The sequence below is a fragment of the Sarcophilus harrisii genome, chromosome 3, assembly GCF_902635505.1.
Source record: "Sarcophilus harrisii chromosome 3, mSarHar1.11, whole genome shotgun sequence".
Classification (NCBI taxonomy): domain Eukaryota; kingdom Metazoa; phylum Chordata; class Mammalia; order Dasyuromorphia; family Dasyuridae; genus Sarcophilus; species Sarcophilus harrisii.
In genome coordinates, this window is record NC_045428.1 from 82,943,185 (window position 1) to 82,962,493 (window position 19,309).

Below are 19,309 nucleotides of genomic sequence, written 5' to 3' on the forward strand. Positions count from 1 at the left end.
TACTAGATGGATAAACCAAGTGGATGGAAAACCAGTCTCCAAATATTTGCATTAGGAGTTAAATTGTTTAAAGGTAGCTTAAAAAAACCTAATCAGTTACATAAAACATTTGCTTTCATGGATTTTCAGTAGAAATGTTATTTTACCATCTTTATATTTCTTCCCATAGAAGGAACTAATGATTATGATATTCACTGGAAAGAATGTTTCTGATAGTATGGTTTTGTAACAAAGTCCTTTCTAGTGATGAAAATCTTCTGGTGGGATAGACCATGGTTGTATAGTTGGAACATGGGAAGTTTTTAATATTAAAAATATTTTTCTCATGCTTACTTATGAAAAATGAAATACTCTGAACCTTTCCAAGATTTAAAGCTTCTTTTCAATTGGTAGAAAACTAATTTGAGGGCAAAGATATTAAGGAAAAAAGCTGGACCACTTTTTCTTTGTCACATGCTAACAGCATCAATTGTAATAATTTTTATAGAACTTTAAAATACTTGCAAAATATTCTTCCAAATATCTCATTTTATACTCACAACAATCCTGGGGTATAGTGGCTATTATTATCCCCACTTTATAAATGAGAAATCTGTGGCAAAGAGAGGTTAACTGACTTGCCGAAGGTCACACACCTTGTTAGTGTCTAAAGCTGGATTTAGACTCAAAGCAAAAGTTAAGCCTTGAAAATTCCCAAAAGGATTTCATTTACATGGAGACCTTTGATGAGAAACTTCTTCCATCAATGCAGATCAACTACCTTATCTGCAGTTTAGTATTTGAGAATTGTTCAGAGCAGAGCTGTCAAACTCTTCTTCCTCTTTAGAGTAGCCAAACCATATCAAAAAGTATTTGGCAATGTAATTTTTGAGGTTATCAACATGTTGCTGCCAGGAAAACTTTTCAGTATAAGTTCAATACTATGGTTTAGAACACTGAGAAATAAAGTGACTTGCTCAGTCACACAATCTGTATGTGTCTGAGGTGGATGGGACTTGAGCCCTAAATTCCCAAACCGGCTCTTTCTGTTTGTTACAACACAGGCTGCCTCTAACAGTGCCAAGGATAAATTTTTAAAGTCTTTTTGGATTACAAAATATCTTTTAAGAGGGCATACTCATTTAAATAATTTAGATTCATAATCATCTTTAAACTTTTTTTTTTTTTTTTGCTGAGGCAGTTGGGGTAAAGTGACTTGCCCAGGGTCACATAGCTAGGCACTGTTAAGTGTCTGAGACTAGATTTGAACCTCGGGTCCTCCTGACTTCAGGGCTGGTGCTCCCACCTAGCTGCCCCAGTCTTATTTTGCTGTTACAAAGATACTGGCTCTCAAGCTTCCCCTCTCTCTCTTCCTCAAAAAAGCTTATTCCTTTAGGGGGAATCCTTGTATCTTTTCCATTGTTAATTAAAATATAATTGTTCAGCTGTTTTAAAAGAAGAAAAAAGTCCTCTTAGATAAAAATTTTTACAAGGCAAATTGAACTTCTCGAACTCTTGACTCATTCCATCTCATCTTCCCTAACAGATAATCCCTCTTACTTGAGAAGTTTCAGTCTCCTAGCTATCTTCCTAAATCACAATGCCCTGATAATCAGTGTCTCTTCTTCCTCACCTCTCACCCTCTTTAAACACTCTGTACTTTACCTTCAGACTTCATCAGTCAACTGAAACTGCCTCCTAATTTACTAAAGCTCTCTTAATTCCCAAACCTAATATCCTCATTTTTTGTCCTTCTTGATCTCTCTGCAGCCTTTAACACTGTTAATCTTCTACTCCTGAATGTTCTTTCTTCTCTAAGTTTTCATAATATTTCTCTTTCCTGATTCTTCTCTACCTGTCTTTATAGTTCTACTTCCAGACACTGTCCTTTTTCACTGGTTGTTGACAGGCCAAAAATGCCTTCTTCATTTCCCTTTCCTAGTTTCCTTCAAGAGTCAACTCAAATATCACTGTGTGCAAGAGGCCTTTATTGGTTTCTCCCACTCCTATTTTCCTCTCCCCTGAGATTGCCTTCTAGTCATATTGCTTATGATATTTATAGACATAGTTATATGTTGTCTCCCACATTAGAATGAGAACTATGTGAACTACTTGAGGATAGAGAAAATGATTTTGCCACTCTTTGTGTCCAGCAATTGCTACAGTGCTTGACATATATTAAGCAGTTAATAAATGCTTGTTGACTGACTACTAATTTTTTCTTTTCCCAAATAAAACTTCGTGAAGACAGATTGTTTGGAAATGTTTCATTAGTGAAGACATACAACAATATTTCTCCTTTAAAATGACTTCAGAATTTGCATCAAATTCTTATGACTGTTCTTACTTTACCTTTTAAGGGTGGAAAGTTAATCTTTAATATTTGTTTTCACAAAATATACTTCCAGAAATAACATTGAAATCCTAATTGTCATTTTTGTTTTTGAGACCCTTGGGAAATTACTTGGCTCTTTAGAGCCTTCTGGAAGGTTACTCCATTCTCATCTATAAAATGAAAGAATTAGATTAGATAATTTCTAAATTCTCTTCCAATTCCAACCAAATAGTATTTTCAGAGCTAAGTTCAGAATTAAGACTACTAGTATTAGAAGCTACATACTTGAAAAATCATAGAAAATTTCAAGTTCTTAGAAGAAATGAGAATTTATGCACCATGTGTTTTGGAACAAAAAGCCAGTCATATCACTTTACTTTCCCTTAACATTTCTTTGTTTTTCCTTAAGTATTTTTTATTACTAAATCTTCCTAATTTTTAAAACGGTAAAATGTCTGCTAATGAGTTATCTTTCTCAACTTCATTCCTGATATAAAATCATTTACTTTATAGAAATATTTGAGTCTGACCAAAGATTATCATTTTATACATGTTAATTATCTTTCCTTTTGGTTATATTAGAATTACACTATTAGTTTATATCAATCTGAAGTGTGGAATTATTATAGGATTTAGTGATTCCCAGTTTTAGAAAATATAAATATTGTGATTTTTGTTCCAAAGATTGATAAAAGGTAAAACCATAAAAGAACAAATCTGTAATTTAGCTTAATTTAATAAACTACTTGTTAGGATGTACTTTGTACAGTACTGTGCTAGTCAGTAAGACTTCAAAGATGAAAGATGACAGTTCTTGTCCTCAAGAAATTTACTTTTAAAAATCCAACACTAGAATTGTTAATCAGGGAATTAAAATAAGGATTGAGAAAAGGTCACTAGATTTAGATTTCTCTTCTGAGAGAGCATTATGATGAAGCTAAATTGTAAGGGGGTAAGGAGAGAGCAAGTATAATCTACTTTCTGGAAGTTTACTAGAGAAGGAGAAAATAGACATAGAGTAAAATATTGAATTAAGGCTAGGGTTTTGTTTGTCTTATTTAATTTTTTTAAGTATATAGAAGATCAGAGCACTTTTGTAGGCAGTAAAAGAAGGATCCATTAGAGAGGGAAAGTTTGAAGATAAAGAGAGGGAATGAATCATTAGTCAACTTTCAGATGAAACTGGTAAAAATAGGACCCAAGGACACAAGTGGAATTTTAGCCTTGCTAAGGAAGAAGGGATACCCCACCTCTTTAGTAGAAGATGGGTAGAAAATGGGTATATTCAAGTTATATTTAAGCAGATTCCTAGATATAATTAGAATCATATAGTTTCAATGGAATTATGGGGCATACAAACCACAGGCTTTTCATGTTTAAGTTTTTGATGTTAAATCTTAGTAAAAAGTAAAGAATTGACTACATATCATGTTTAGAAAGCTATTAGATTTACATTTGAAATTCATTGCCAATATATCTATATGTTTTCCAGAAAAGTACAGCAAAATATATCTTACTGATAAAACTTTGCCATGAGTTTCCCTCAGAATAAGTAAAACTGATTTTACAGGGAATTCAGAATTCACGAGAAAGAAAAACAATATTTCTACATTTCTGTCCTTTTAAAAGTTTTGGTATAAAGATAAGTTTTGAAATAAATCACAACTATAAAAATTAATAAATTAATATAATTAAAAGAATTTATAATTGTGATTTATTAATTTATTTTTTATATTAGCAGCTTTTTGTTCTCAAGTATCAAATGATATAACTTTAATTATAATCTTCCTTGAAATATGAGGCAGAGAATAAAGACACTTAAAAATTCAATTTCCAATTATTTGGGTACTTTTTTTTTTTTAACAGACTTTTTGAGGCAAGAGGAAATTAAGGGAAAGGAAAACTTGAAGTATTATTGTACTATATTTGTTAAAAGATCAGTTGCTCTTTGCTCCATTCATAATCTTTAGAACAGTATAATTAAAAGATATGCCAATGTGTTATAACCCTTTTCTTGGGGGACCTCTTTTATTAAAAAAGGATAACACTAGAAAAAACCCTGAATTTTAGAAAACCTCAAAGAACCAAGCTGGTATAGGTAATGAAGGACATTTTTTTTTTTTTAGCCTCAAGGTAAAATGGAGGATGAAAATTTTTATTTCAAAATAAAATTACAACAAAATTTTTGCATCAGTTGAAATCCTGTTTCTTCTTATGCTAGTCTAATTCAGTCTCTTTTTCCTACAGTGGAGTCAGGAGCTAATTTGGTCGATGTTGCTATGTGATTGAAGTGAATTAAAGTTACACAACAATTTAGATACTGAATTTTTTTCTATTCCTTTGTGGATAATTGTTTCATTTCCTCCTATGTAGTTATAACCAAAAAAGGTGGTTGTAATTATCCTGTTTTATTTTTCCTTTAGCTCCTAGAACCTGTCTGTCACCAGCTTTTTGAACTATATCGTAGTTCTGAAGTTCGGCTCAAGAGATTCACTCTGCAATTCTTACCAGAATTGATATGGGTTTATTTACGACTTACTGTTAGCCGGGACAGACAGAGTAATGGTTGCATAGAAGCACTGCTACTAGGGATCTATAATTTGGTAAGTTAAAGGAACTTTGAGAAGTTGTTGGGATGCTTTAAGTGAATTTAAAACAGATCCTCTGAAAATAATGTAATTATTTTATATCCTTGATTAAAATATATATACTTAAGGAAAAATACCGAAATCATAAATTTTTTCATTGAGTTTCTTTAAACTGCTTGTGTGCTAGATATTTAATATACATGTCACAGAATTTTAAAAAAATTTGGAATTTTTTATTTTTTCCTAATATTATGTAAAAACAGTTTTTAACATTTGATGTTTTGTTTTTTGTGGGTTTTTTTTTTTTTTTAATTTTGAGTTCCAAATTCTCTCCCTTCTCATTTTTTCTTTCCTTTCCTTGAGAAAGCAAGTAGTTTTATACAGGTTATACATGTATGTCATACAAAACAATTTCCATGTTAATCATATTGGGTGGGGAAAAAAAAAGTATGCTTTGATCTTCATGTAGACTCCATCAGATCTTTCTCTGGAGGTAAGATAGCATTTTTCATCATGAGTCCTTTGATAGCTAAGGCATTCATAGTTGATCATCATACAATATTGCTGTTATTGTATATAGATTGTTCTCCTAGTTCTCACATCATTTTCCATCAGTTCATATAAGTCTGTTCAGGTTTTTCTGAAAACATCCCAATTATTTCTTTTTTAAAATTTTTTAAAATTTTTAATAGCTTTTTATTTACAAGTTATATGCATGGGTAATTTTACAGCATTGACAGTTGCCAAAACTTTTGTTCCAGTTTTTCCCCTCCTCCCAACCCCCTCCCCTAGATGGCAGAATGACCAATATATTAAAGTATATTATTATACTTTAAATATATTAAAGCTAAATATATTTAAATATATAAAAGTATATTTTATATTATATTAAATATATTAAAGTATAAATTAAATACAAAATAAGTATACATGACCAAACCATTATTTTGTTGTACAAAAAGAATCAGACTTTGAAATAGTGTACAATTAGCCTGTGAAGGAAATAAAAAATGCAGGCAGGCAAAAATATAGGGATTGGGAATTCAACATAATGATTCTTAGTCATCTCCCAGAGTTCTTTCGCTGGGTGTAGCTGGTTCAATTCATTACTGCTCCATTGGAATTGATTTGGTTCATCTCATTGCTGAAGATGGCCAGGTCCATCAGAATTGATCATCATATAGTATTGTTGTTAAAGTATATAATGCTCTCCTGGCCCTGCTCATTTCACTAGCATCAGTTCGTGTAAGTCTCTCCAGGCCTTTCTGAAATCATCCTATTGGTCATTTCTTACCAAACAATAATATTCCGTAATATTCATACCACAATTTATTCAGCCATTCTCCAATTGATGGGCATCCATTTAGTTTCCAGTTTCTGGCCACTACAAAGAGGGCTGCCACAAACATTCTTGCACATACAAGTCCCTTTCCCTTCTTTAAGATCTCTTTGAGATATAAGCCCAGTAGTAACACTGCTGGATCAAAGGGTATGCACAGTTTGATAACTTTTTGAGCATAGTTCCAAATTGCTCTCCAGAATGTTTGGATATATTCACAATTCCACCAACAATGTATTAATGTCCCTGTTTTCCCACATCCCCTCCAACATTCCATATTATCTTTCCCTGTCACTCTACCCAGTCTGACAGGTGTGTAGTGGTACCTCAGAGTTGTCTTAATTTTCATTTCTCTGATTAATAATGACTTGGAGCATCTTTTCATATGGCTAGAAATAGTTTTAATTTCTTTGAGAATTGTCTGTTCATATCCTTTGACCATTTTATCATTTGGAGAATGGCTTGATTTATAAATTAGAATCAATTCTCTATATATTTTGGAAATGAGGCCTTTATCAGAAGCTTTGACTGTAAGAATCTTTTCCCAGTTTATTGCTTCCTTCTAATCTTGTCTGCATTAGTTTTGTTTGTACAAAAACTTTTCAATTTGATATAATCAAAATTTTCTATTTTGTGATCAGTAATGATCTCTAGTTCTTCTTTGGTCATAAATTCCTTCCTCTTCCACAGGTCTGAGAGGTAAACTATCCTGTGTTCCTCTAATTTATTTATAATCTCATTCTTTATGCCTAGGTCATGAACCCATTTTGACCTTATCTTGGTGTATGGCGTTAAGTGTGGGTCAATGCTTAGTCTATTTATTTCTTAATAGAGCAACATTATTCCATTATAATCGTATACCACCACTTGATTAGCCATTCCCCTTGATGGATTTCCCCCCAGTTTCCAATTCTTAGTCATCTCAGAAAGCTATTATAAATACTTTTGTACAAATAGATTCTTTCCCTTTTTCTTTTCCTTTTCCTTTTGATATCTTTGGGATATAGACCTACTAATGATATTGCTGAGTCAGAAGATGTGCACAATTAAATAACCCTTTCGACATAGTTCTAAACTACTCTCCAGAATATTTGGATCGGTTTACAACTCCAGTGCTGTAGTGTCCCAGTTTTCCCACATCCTCTCCAACATTTTATCATTTTCTTTTTCTATCATAGTAGCCAATCTGACAGGTATGAGGTGGTAGCTCAGAGTTGTTTTAGTTTGCACATTTTTTCTTTTTAAATTTATTTATTTATTTTTAATAATTATAACTTTTTTATTGACAGAACCCATGCCTGGGTGATTTTTTTACAATATTATCCCTTGCACTCACTTCTGTTCCTACTTTTCCCCTCCCTTCCTCTACCCCTTCGCCCAGATGGCAAGCAGTTCTATACATGTTAAATATGTCACAGTATATCCTAGATACAATATATGTGTGCAGAACTGAACAGTTCTCTTGTTGCACAGGAAGAATTTGATTCAGAAGGTAAAAATAACCTTGGAAGAAAAACAAAATTGCAAACAGTTTGCATTCATTTCCCAGTGTTCTTTCTTTGGGTATAGCTGCTTCTGTCCATCATTGATCAATTGGAACTGAATTAGATCTTCTCTTTGTTGAAGAAATCCACTTCCATCAGAATACATCCTCATACAGTATTGTTGTTGAAGCATATAATGATCTCCTGGTTCTGCTTATTTTACTTAGCATCAGTTCATGTAAGTCTCTCCAAGCCTCTCTGTATTCATCTTGTAGAGCATTTTTTCAAATAACCATAGTTTTGGTTTTTCATTTGTAAATTGCCTGTTCATATTCTTTGACCATTTATCAATTGAAAAATGACTCATTCTTTTAAATTTGGTTCAGTTTTCTGTATTTGAGAAATGAGGCCTTTATAAGACATTGTTGCTGTAAAGTTTTTCTTAGCTTTCTAATTTCCTTTTAATCTTGATGATGATTTTGTTTTATGTAAAACGTTTTTAATATAATAAAGTCATCCATTTTGCATCTTGTAATGTTCATTATCTCTGAGCAGTATCTTTGATCATATAAATTTCCTTTCTCAATAGATCTGACAGGTAAACCATTCAATGATCTCTTAATTTGCTTATGGCATTACCCTTTGCTTTGAGATCAGGTAAAGCTAGGTGACTCCTTTTTTCTTTTCTTTTTCTTTTTTTTTTTTTTTTGTTAATTCCTGTGATGTTCTTGATCTTATGTTCTTCCAGATGAATTTTATTATTATGTTTTTAAAAAGCTCTATAAACTTTTTTGTTAGTTTGATTGGTATGATTAAATAGAATTGTCGCTTTAATTATATTGATTCAGCCTAACTATGAGTGATGAATATTTCTTGAAATGTTGAGATCTGACTGTTTGAAAATGCATTCCTGGTATAAATCCCACCTGGCTATCCTCAACAATAAATAAATGAATAAGGGAATAAATAAATAAATGAATGAGTGAGTGACTAAATGAATGAATGAATGTGTTTTCATACATTGTCTTATTGTTGTTTTTTCTCTTTAATGAAATTATTGTTTCTATGATTTGTTCTTTGACCTACTTATTCCTTAGGATTAGATTATTGAGTTTCCAGTTAATTTTTAATGTTTCCACAGACTTCTTTTTTTTCCTCCTGTTTTTTCTTCTCCTTTCTTTCATCTTGTCTCTCCTCAAAATCAGCTGATTCCTCCGATCAGCCCTCCTTTCTATCAGCCTTCCTATTTTCCTTATCTGTTTTTTCTCTTTCTTCTCTCAAGGATAAGATAGATTTCCATACACAACTAATTTGTAAGTTGTTCCTTCTTTGACCCTATTGCAGTGAGGGTAACATGCAAGCATTGCCCACTATCTCATCTACCCATCTTCCCCTCCATTGTAAAAACTCTTTCAAGCCTCTTTTATGTGTGATAACTCTTCCCATTAAACCTCTTCCTTTTCCCTTTTCCCAGTACATTTCTTTTTCTCACCCCTTAATTTTATTATTTTTTAAAGATATTCCATCATATTCAACTCACATCAGTGACCTCTGTCTATGTATACTCATTCTCATTGTGCTAACAATTTGAACGTTCTTATGAGTTACAAGTATTATCCTCCTTTGTAGGATATAAACAGTTTAATTTTATTGAATCCCTTATGATTTCTTTTTCCTATTTAATCTTTGAAACAGGAGTTTAAAAGTCTTGTGTTTGAATGTCAGATTTTCTATTGAGCTCTGGTCTTTTCATCAGGAATGCTTAGAAGTTGTCTATTGCATTGAATGCTTATTTTTGCCTATTTTTTCCTCTGAAGAATTATAGTCAGTTTTGCTGGGTAGGTGAATCTTGGTTGTAATCCTAGCTCCGTTGCCTTCCAGAATATCATATTCCAAGCTCTCTGACCGTTTAATGTAGAAGCTGCTAAATCTTGTATTAATTTGACTATGGCTCCATGATATTTGAATTGTTTCTTTCTGGCTGCTTTCAATATTTCCTTCTTGACTGGAGCTCTGGAATTTCACTATTATATTCCTGGAAGTTTTCGTTTTGGGAACTCTTTAGGAGATGATAGATGAATTCTTTCGATTTCTATTCTACTCTCTGGTTCTACAATATTGGGACAATTTTCTTTGATAATTTCCTTGATGTCTATATTCTATAACCCAGAAGCAAGTCTTGGGGGCAACTGAGTCTGCTGTAGCAGCCTTCAAGCGTCTCAGCCCACACATGGTAAGGGAATTGGAAAACTGTTCAGTCATTAGCTTCTACTTGGCCAATTCTGATCTTTAAGGAATGATTTTCTTTAGTGAATTTTTCTGCCTCTTTTCTTATTTAGCCTGTTCTGTTTTTTAAGGTATTATTTTCTTCAGTATAATTTATCAAACTGTTGTTCCTTTCTTGCATTACTTTCATTTTCCCCTCCATTTTTTGACTGTCTCTCTTATTTGATTTTTAAAATCCCTTTTGTCCTCAAGTTCTTTTCTGACCAACTGATTTGACTTGAGAACAATTATTTTTTTTTCTTTTTCTTTTCTTTTTTTTTTGAGGCTTTGCATGTAGCTGCTTTGATCTCATTGTCTTCTGAATTTTTGTCTTCATCTTACCTAACACTATAATAATTTTCTATTGTGATATTCTTTTTTGATGTTCATTTTCTCACCCTTAAATAAAACAAATCTTTTAACTTTATTGAAAATTAAGGTTCCCTCCTGGGGGAGGGGTTACCATCCCAAGCTTTAAGATTTTTTTTGCTGCTTTGTTCAGAACAAGTTCTTTGGATTTATAAGTTTTCAGTTCTTCCAGGGTGGTGTTATCTAAGGAGAGGTATGGTCACTTCTGTCTTGGTCTGTGTTCTGATTTGTGAATGACTACAAGCACTTTTTTTGGGCAACTATGACCAAGGTCCCAGTTCTTGGTAATGATCTTCCACCATGCCTGGGCAATGTAAAAGATTCCAGTACCAGCATAATTTATAACTTTCTTCTGACAAATTTTCCATCTCCCTTGCCATCTGTGGGCTGAGATTTTTGAAGGCTGCTGTTGCAGATACAGCAACTCTAAAGCCCTGCTTCGGGGTTACGTAGAGTATAGTCTGCTACTAACTCTCTAGTGCAGAGGCCTGCTGACTTGTGCCAAGGCTTAGGGCTTCATTGCTGGCTTGTATTAGGGTGTTTTGCCTTGCAGCTAACTTACTGGGGATGGACAAGCCTGCATTGCACTCCATTCTCACTCCAGTGAGGCAGACCTTTCCTGCCTACCTTCTAAATTGTCTTAGGCTGAAAAATTGTTTCATCCATCTTTTGTTGGTTTTGCCACTCCAGAATTCATTTTGAGGCATTCTCTAATATCGTTAGGAGGGGAATTTGGGAGAGGTTGGGCAATTTCCTGCTCTTATTATTCCATCTTCTTTGCTTTGACTTTGTAATTTAAATGATATTATCATGACTTTAGTGTAATGTTAATGTATTTTGTGGCCTCAAATATTTATTATTTCACCTACTGTGTATTGAGTAAGGGCATAAAAAGAGATTGAGCATAACCTCAATTTGTTCATTATATAGTTAAATTAGACATGTACAGAAATAATTGTGCTACAAATTAACATATAACAAATATCATTAAAATAGTTTCTAAAAATTCTGTAACCTTCAGAGATAAGGAAAGGTAATTTGCAACTGAAATGATAAGATAAGATTACGATTTATGCATAAGGTAGTATTTCACCCAGGGATTTGAAAGATGGAGATATTTGGAGTGAAATCTTTTTACCTATAGTATAATTTATTAATCACTCTTACTAGGATTGTGTATGTTTCACAAATACAAAATCATTGGACTTTGACCAATTTTTAACTTTTAGGATTTGGAGAGTATGTGAAAAGTAACATTAAAATTAAACTTGGTCTTAACAGTTTTTATAAGCAGATTTTATGATGTTCCTTTAATTTTTAGAAAACATTTGCCTCTACAGACATAGTTGGCTGGGGAAAGGGCTAGGTTTGTCCAAATGGCCAAAGAATTCCATGATACAACAGTGGTTAAGAAATCCTGCCATTGTGGATCAGAAGATTTAAAAGTAGAAAGGTCTTGAGAATTAGTAATAGACATTCAGCCTGAAATAGTAATAATAGTGCTGAATTTGGAATTACAGGACTTGGTTATGTCCCTTGTTTTGTCATTTGTTCTGCTGACTTCTTTTCCTTTTTCTTTTTTAAAGAAAATGAAGACGTTTAAGCCTTTTTCCATCCCTAAGTCTATGATTCCCTGAATAAGCCAATAGTTGCTTAAAGTTTAAATTTACCTGAAGTGATGCTTAGAGAAATGAGCAGAATTAGGAAAACATTGTATACCGCAGGGTTCCTCAAACTATGGCCCATGGGCCAGATGCAGCTGAGGACGTTTATCCCCCTCACACCAGGGTTATGAAGTTTCTTTATTTAAAGGCCCACAAAACAAAGTTTTTGTTTTTACTAAAGTCCGGCCCTCTAACAGTCTGAGGGGCAGTGAACTGGCCCCCTATTTAAAAAGTTTGAGGACCCCTGGTACCATAATAGCAATATTGTAAAACGATCAGCTACGATTGACTAGGCTCTTTTCAGCAATACAGGTGATCCAAGACAATTCCAACAGTCTCCTGTGTCCCTTTAAAATAGATACTTTTGACTTTTGATTATGTGAAATTAATGGGCTTTGACACAAACAGAATTAATCTTCTAATATAAAAAGGGAAGCAGTCAGCTGTGTTAAAAATCATTGTGTTAAAAATATTCAAGAAGACTTTGATATTCAGAATATATAGAAAATGAACACATATATAAGATGAACAGCCTTTAATAGAGAAGTAGCCAAATGTTACAGATAGTTATCAAAGAATTGTAAACTATTAAAAACATGAAATAATGTTTCAGATTAATAATGATAATAGAATGCAAATAAGATGCAACTTTGAGTTATTTTATCATCAGCAAATTGGCAAAAATTATTTTTTAAAAAACGACTGTGATAATAAATATTGGATGCATTGTGGAAAGATAAACACACTGATATGATACATTATTGATGGAGCTATAAATCTGTACAACATTTGTAATTATGCAAATAAATGACTGGTATCCTTTAACCCAGAGTACTCCACTATTAGGTATATACTTCAAAGATATCACTAATTCAATTATACAAGCCAGAATTCTTATAGCAACATTTGTTGGTGGCAGCAAAAAATCAGAAACAAAGCATAAACCAGTATATTAATAAATGTCTAAAGAAATTATAGTACGTAAAAGTATTGGAATTTTACTATGCTGTAAGAAATGATTAATATGATGAATACCAAGATACACGGAAAGAAAAATTTAGACCAACTCAAAAATGAACTATGAAGAGCCAGGAAAATATTGACTACAGCAATGTAAATACAAAGAATAAAGGACTGAGACTCAATTATAAAATTAAGAGAAGCTTAACAGCTTACAGAAACTTAGCTTTAAAGATATGGAGATACTTCTCCCCAAAATATATGGAGATTTTGCTGATTTTTTTTTTCTTATAAAAATATTCTTTGTTAAAAGTGATGACTCTCAGAGTTGTCAAGAGAGAGATACAAAGGGGAAAACTAGATGATGTGGAAAGATATTAATAAGAATAGGTTTTTAAAAATATATTTAAAATTCACTTTATTCAGCTATCATCTCTGTATATGATTTTCAAATCTATAGTAATAGCCTAGATATTTTTTCAACCTGGAGTCATTCCTCCAGCTACTTATTGAACATATCTACCAGAATATCTCATGGTACCTCAAATGTAATATAATTACATATATATACCTAGCTCTCCCATACCTGTCCTCTCTTCTGACAAACCAGTTTTTTCCCTATGGTGTCATCACTCATCATTCTATCATGTTAAAAATCTTCAGTATTATATTTAAATCTATTTTCTTTCCCATACTTCTTATTGTAAATTGTACCTATTTATTATCTCTGGAATCTGCTTCCTTTGTAGTCCCACTCAGTTCTGCATTACCTAGTTTCTTGATCACTGGAATTGATTCCTTCGTAATTACAATAGCTTTCTAATAGATCTTGCTCCAATCTAATCACCATACTGCTAGTTATATATAGATGTTGTATAATACTTCTTTCTACCTTTCAGTGGCTTCTCATTGCCTTCTAAATGAAGTTTAAGCAAAGTTCTATTATGTCTAAATAAAATTCTCCTCATTTTTCCCTTCAACCAACCTGGATAACTTACAACTTAGAGAAAATGTTTGTATGTTCTAGCTCCATCAAAGGCTACATCATTTCTTAATCTCTCTTTCCCTTGGTAAGGACTTTTCCTCCTCAGACCTTTATAATATTTAATAATATTTCTAATGTATATATCATGTATTATTTTGTATTGTAATTATTTGGGTATGCATTTACAATACTTCAAAATTTATTAGGGCCAAAAATTATCTTTGATCTTTGTGCCTTTCTCAAACTCCTAACAATGCTAAGCATTCAGAAGTAGCCACTTGGTAAATATTTGAGTTCTTTTTTTGTCTCTAGCTTTTCATAGTCTCATGCCATATTTGATAATTCAGTGCGGGACTCGGGTGAAATATACTATTTATAAGTTTTATTGGGAGATTTCATTCACTAAATGAAGCTTAGATTACAAGAACTTTACTAGGATAATTAACATCTTTTTGTATCAGAAATTAGGAGGTAAGAAGTTTATCTCAGCTTTTCAAAATCTCTTCCTGGATAATAGTGTCCCCATAATGAAGAAAATTGTTATTATTCCTTTAATTCCTTTCTTGATTCTTATGTAGATATGTTATATATATATATGTCTTTTATTTAATCTCATAGGAAATTGCTGATAAAGATGGAAACAATAAAGTGCTATCTTTTACTATCCCTTCCTTATCCAAGCCTTCGATATACCACGAGGTGAGTAAAAGTTAGAATAATTGGGTTGTAGGAGTAAATAAAAATCAAATTTCATTCAGTGTAAGAGAGAAACATTGTTATATGTATGTTGTTACAAGATGCATTGTTAATTGCATATTGCTGATGAACAACTTAAGGTAAAATTTTGCAATTGAGTAAGAAATGTATCCTGAGAATGATATAACTTTTTTCAGTTAGATTTTTGTTCCTTTTTATTCTTTTGGTTCATCCTTTTGGGTGTTATTACATATTCTTACATATTGGTTAATGTCAGTGTGACTATCTGTTTGAAGGGAGGAGTTCAGTTTTGAGAATTTTTTTATTTGGGGGGGGTATTTTTTTTAAAATAAATTTTTATTGGCATCTTTTGTTTTATATAACCCAAGAACTCTCAAAGAGTCCTTCTTTCCCCTTTTCTTACCTTTTCTTTCTTTCCTTCCCCTTCTTTTTTTTTTCCTTAGAAAAATAATAGTGATTATAAAATGCTGGTTTTCAGTTTAAAAGAATCTGTTTTAGGATTCAAAAAAAAGAAATGGAGAAGACAAAAAGAAGTCCAAAAAAATCACAGATGAGCAGGATGGCTTTAAGAAATGTGTTTAATTTATTTTACACGTTTTTAAAAATTAGGTTATACATAATAGAAATTTATACTTTCATGAATAGTTTTTGCTGTTCTATGATATATGTGGAGAATAATTATTAATAAAATAAAAATTTGAATCAAATTCTGAACCATTCAAAGATTAAGTTTTTTTCTAGTGGTTTCACGTATTTTTTTTATCTTAGAAACCCAACAAGGAGCTATCCAAACCTTTCAAATAAATAGTTCTTGACACATAATTACTTATTTATTTTGTTAGTAGTAGCTTTCTTTTTGATAATATCAGTTATTTATTATATGATGATCAATTCTGATGGATATGACTTTTCAACAGCAAGATAATTCAGTCCCTTTCCAATAATCTTGTGATGAAGAGAATTTATCTACACCCCAAGAGAGTGTGGATCATACTATAGTATTTTCACTTTTCTTGTTGTTTGTTTCCATTTTTTTCTCATTTTTTCCTTTTTGGTCTGAATTTTCTTGTGCAGCATGATAATTGTGGAAATATGTATAGAAAAATTACACATATTTAACTTTTATTAACTAGATAGCAAGTGTGTCTAGGGAAGGGGATAGAGGAAATGGAGGGGAAAAGCTTTGGAACACAAGATTTTGCAAGGATGAATGTTGAAAGTTATGTATATGTTTTGAAGAAAAGCTTTAATTTAAAAAAAAATCTCTGGGGAAAAAGATATCAGTTATTTCTGAAAAATAGATTTTAATTAAATTATGGGGTTAATGAGGTATAAATTAATAAATGATAGGTATATATAACCAGAAATATGAAATCATTTAAATAGTTTAATATGTTTTGAAACATGATAGTACGTCTACTATTCTTTTCAAAGGGTGCTTATGTGACATACTAGTACACTTTGAACAATTGTTCTTTATATTTTGGACCTCAAAAAGTTACTTTGAGTCAAAACTGTAACTGATATATTCCTATTTTGGTTGTTTTAATAGTTTTCTTGCTCTAAGGACTAGTGTTCTTAACATGGGGACCTGTGAACTTTTTAAAAAATATATCTTGGTATCTGTACTTGGTTACCTTTGTAAGTGTGTGTGTGTGTGTGTGTGTGTGTGTGTGTGTGTGTGTGTGTTTAAAAACACCATTCCAAGAAGTCTATAGGTTTTGCCACATTGCCAAAGATCTCCATGGCACAAAAAAGGTTAAGAATCCTTTTTCTAACAAGTTTCAGAGTAATGACTTATTCCAAAAATTGAAGCTGTGTAATTTTTTTAAAATTGCAGGTGTTTTATTCTTTGAAACATCTTTTCAGAGAAGAATTGTAGAATTTATATATGAAGGAAAATGGGAAGAGGATAGAAGTGATGCTTTGAAAAACCTTTTACAGTTATGTAATGTTGGTGTTTTGCAAATTATTATGGATACCATCTATTGTTTTGGGTTTTTTATTCTTCCTTTATCTAATCTTTCTTCATAATATTTTTTTAATAGCCCTCAACTATTGGATCTATGGCCTTGACAGAGGGAGCACTGTGTCAGCATGACCTCATTAGGGTAGTTTATAGTGATCTTCATCCTCAGAGGGAAACATTTACTGCACAAAACAGGTAATAGTTTAAGCTATTCTGTTAAATCTTTACTTAATACAATTTTTCATTTGCTGAACTGAAATATTTAAAACTGAATCTGATATATCAAGGACCTCAAAACTTAAATATGTCTTACAAAATAGTTGGTATTGTCAGCCTAAATCTTGTGGAAAGGGAAAATACAAAGAAGTTATTATGAATTTGTCTAAAAGTACAATATCACTATGCCATAACAGCCATTATTTAGCCTATAAATTGTTTGTTATTCCTAATAAAACAGTCCATTTGTGAAGTTTGGGAATACTGGGAGCTGGCATTTCAGAGAGATGTGAGTGAAATCCAGTAAACTCAACAAATATCTATTACATACTTGTTGTGTGCTTTCCAAATTATCAACCCTCTCATCTGACTCTTTGGATCTGCAATTGCTGATAATGATTCTCCCTTGAGTATCCTATGGCTTCTTAGGTACTTTCCCTCACAAATTTTCTCTCAATATAGTAATATTAATATGGAGATTTTCTATAGCTCCATCATTTGTATAAGGTCTGAGATTTAGAATTTGTTTCCAGTGAATGAAGAGTGGGAAGAAATACACTCAGACTAACATTAGTAGTTTGATTGCTATTTTTATTAAAATGAAAATCCCCAAATATGTAGAGATGTAATAATGGTGAAACAAAAAGATAATTTTGAAGTTATTTTCCACATCATGGCGGTAGGCACAAGGATAAATTATTTAATAAAAAAAAAAATTCTTAAGAATGTTACTTTAATGGGAGTTACAGATTGGCTTGCCAAAAACAGAAGGAAGAGAGGGTCATTAAAACATTTTTTAATGCACAGAAGAAAATAGAAGGAAAGATAAAAGAAAATACAGATATGCTGGAAAATGCTAAAAGCTTCATGTTGAATTATATCCTTAAAAAAGAAAAAAATCAATACACCATAATAGAGATTAACCATTTCATGTGCAATTCTCTTTTCTATTTTTTATAAGGAAATGCTCATTTTGTGCTAAGTTCAGAATTTTTGAAAAGGATAAGAATACTGTAAACCTTTTTCTTCCTTAATATTCCTTTTGTTTTCATTAGGTTTGAGGTTTTGAGTTTTCTCATGCTCTGCTACAACTCGGCTATTGTTTATATGCCTGCCTCCTCTTATCAGGCACTGTGCCGCATGGGCTCCAGGTAAGCAGTGGGGAAAATTGATTATTAACCTTTATGTAATAGAAATATTTCTTCAGTTATTTAGGAAGCAAAAATGTTGCCAAGCTATGTAACAAATTAAAAAATCAGATATAATTCTTCTTAAGGGATAATTTAATGATGTGCCTAATTGCCCCATGGCAACTAAGTGGCACAGTCTACAGAACACAGACTTGGAATCAAGAAGACTCATCTTCATATGCTCAAATGCAGCCTCAAGACACTTACTAGCTGTGTGACTCTTGGTAGTCACTTTTTGTCTTAACCCTTTTTGTCTTAATTTCCTCATCTGTAAAATGAGCTAGAGAAGGAAATAACAGACTTCTCCAATATATTTGCCCAAAAAACCCCAAATGGGATCATGATGAGCGGAACATGTCTGAAATGACTCAACAACAAAAATCACACTCCATGGATAATAGTTTATAAAACCATGTATAATTTGTTTCAGGAGATGTTGGATAGTAAATAATTTTTTTTCCCTTCAAATATAAGCATATTATATATGATGTGTGTGTGTGTGTGTGTATATATATATATATTTAAATACATAGCATATGTAATATATAATTATATAGTATTGTAGCATAAAAAATATGTTACTAAACTATATTAAAATATCTCGTAAGTCTTTTGATAAATTCCTCATTGCCCTCTTGTAGTGCAATCCAAGAAAGATAATTGTTATATTATCTGGAAGATATTCTAAAGTGAAACTATTAAATGAAGCCTACAAATTTTTAACAAAAATGTTATGTTTTAATATGTTTAAAGGAGAAAATGTCCCAGAGTAATTTTCTTAAGCACTTGGTCTGTGATTTTTTGATTCCCTGTTCACTCCATTTACTATTACACCACCACAGTTTTCCCAGCCCACATTTAGATCTATATATGTATCTCACAATCTAATAATTCCACCATCCATCTATAAAAGTATACCTACTCTTTACTGTTGCTTTCTAGATTAATAAATTCTGCAATTGAACAATAAATTAGCAGTTAAATGTTGATATTTTCTGTTGTTGTAATCCAAGGAACAAATTATCCTTTCAAAACTTTTAGTGAGATTGCCACTGACTTTACTAATTTACACTTTTGTGGCTCAGGATAGCAACCATGGCCAGGTGGATAAAGAGTTAGCCTGAATATCCCCAAAATCTGAGTTCATATTCTGCCTTTGTATTTATTCTTATCTAGCTAAAGATGAAAAGGGGGGGAAAAAAAACAACTTTTCAACTAAAATGAGGTCCGTCCTGCCTATGGAAGAAAA

General features: G+C 32.0%; 1 protein-coding gene across 7 annotated transcripts in view; it reads left to right on the top strand.

Moving 5' to 3' along the window:
• Positions 1 to 19,309, top strand: part of FAM126B (family with sequence similarity 126 member B) — an 80,543-nt gene that overhangs the window by 45,259 nt on the left and 15,975 nt on the right. For all 7 annotated transcript variants that reach the window (XM_031958358.1, XM_031958351.1, XM_031958353.1 and 4 more), the window contains 4 exons: positions 4,738 to 4,917; positions 14,587 to 14,667; positions 16,734 to 16,849; positions 17,926 to 18,021. In XM_031958358.1, the coding sequence (XP_031814218.1) occupies positions 4,738 to 4,917; positions 14,587 to 14,667; positions 16,734 to 16,849; positions 17,926 to 18,021 (473 nt within the window). The remainder of the gene's footprint in view (positions 1 to 4,737; positions 4,918 to 14,586; positions 14,668 to 16,733; positions 16,850 to 17,925; positions 18,022 to 19,309) is intronic.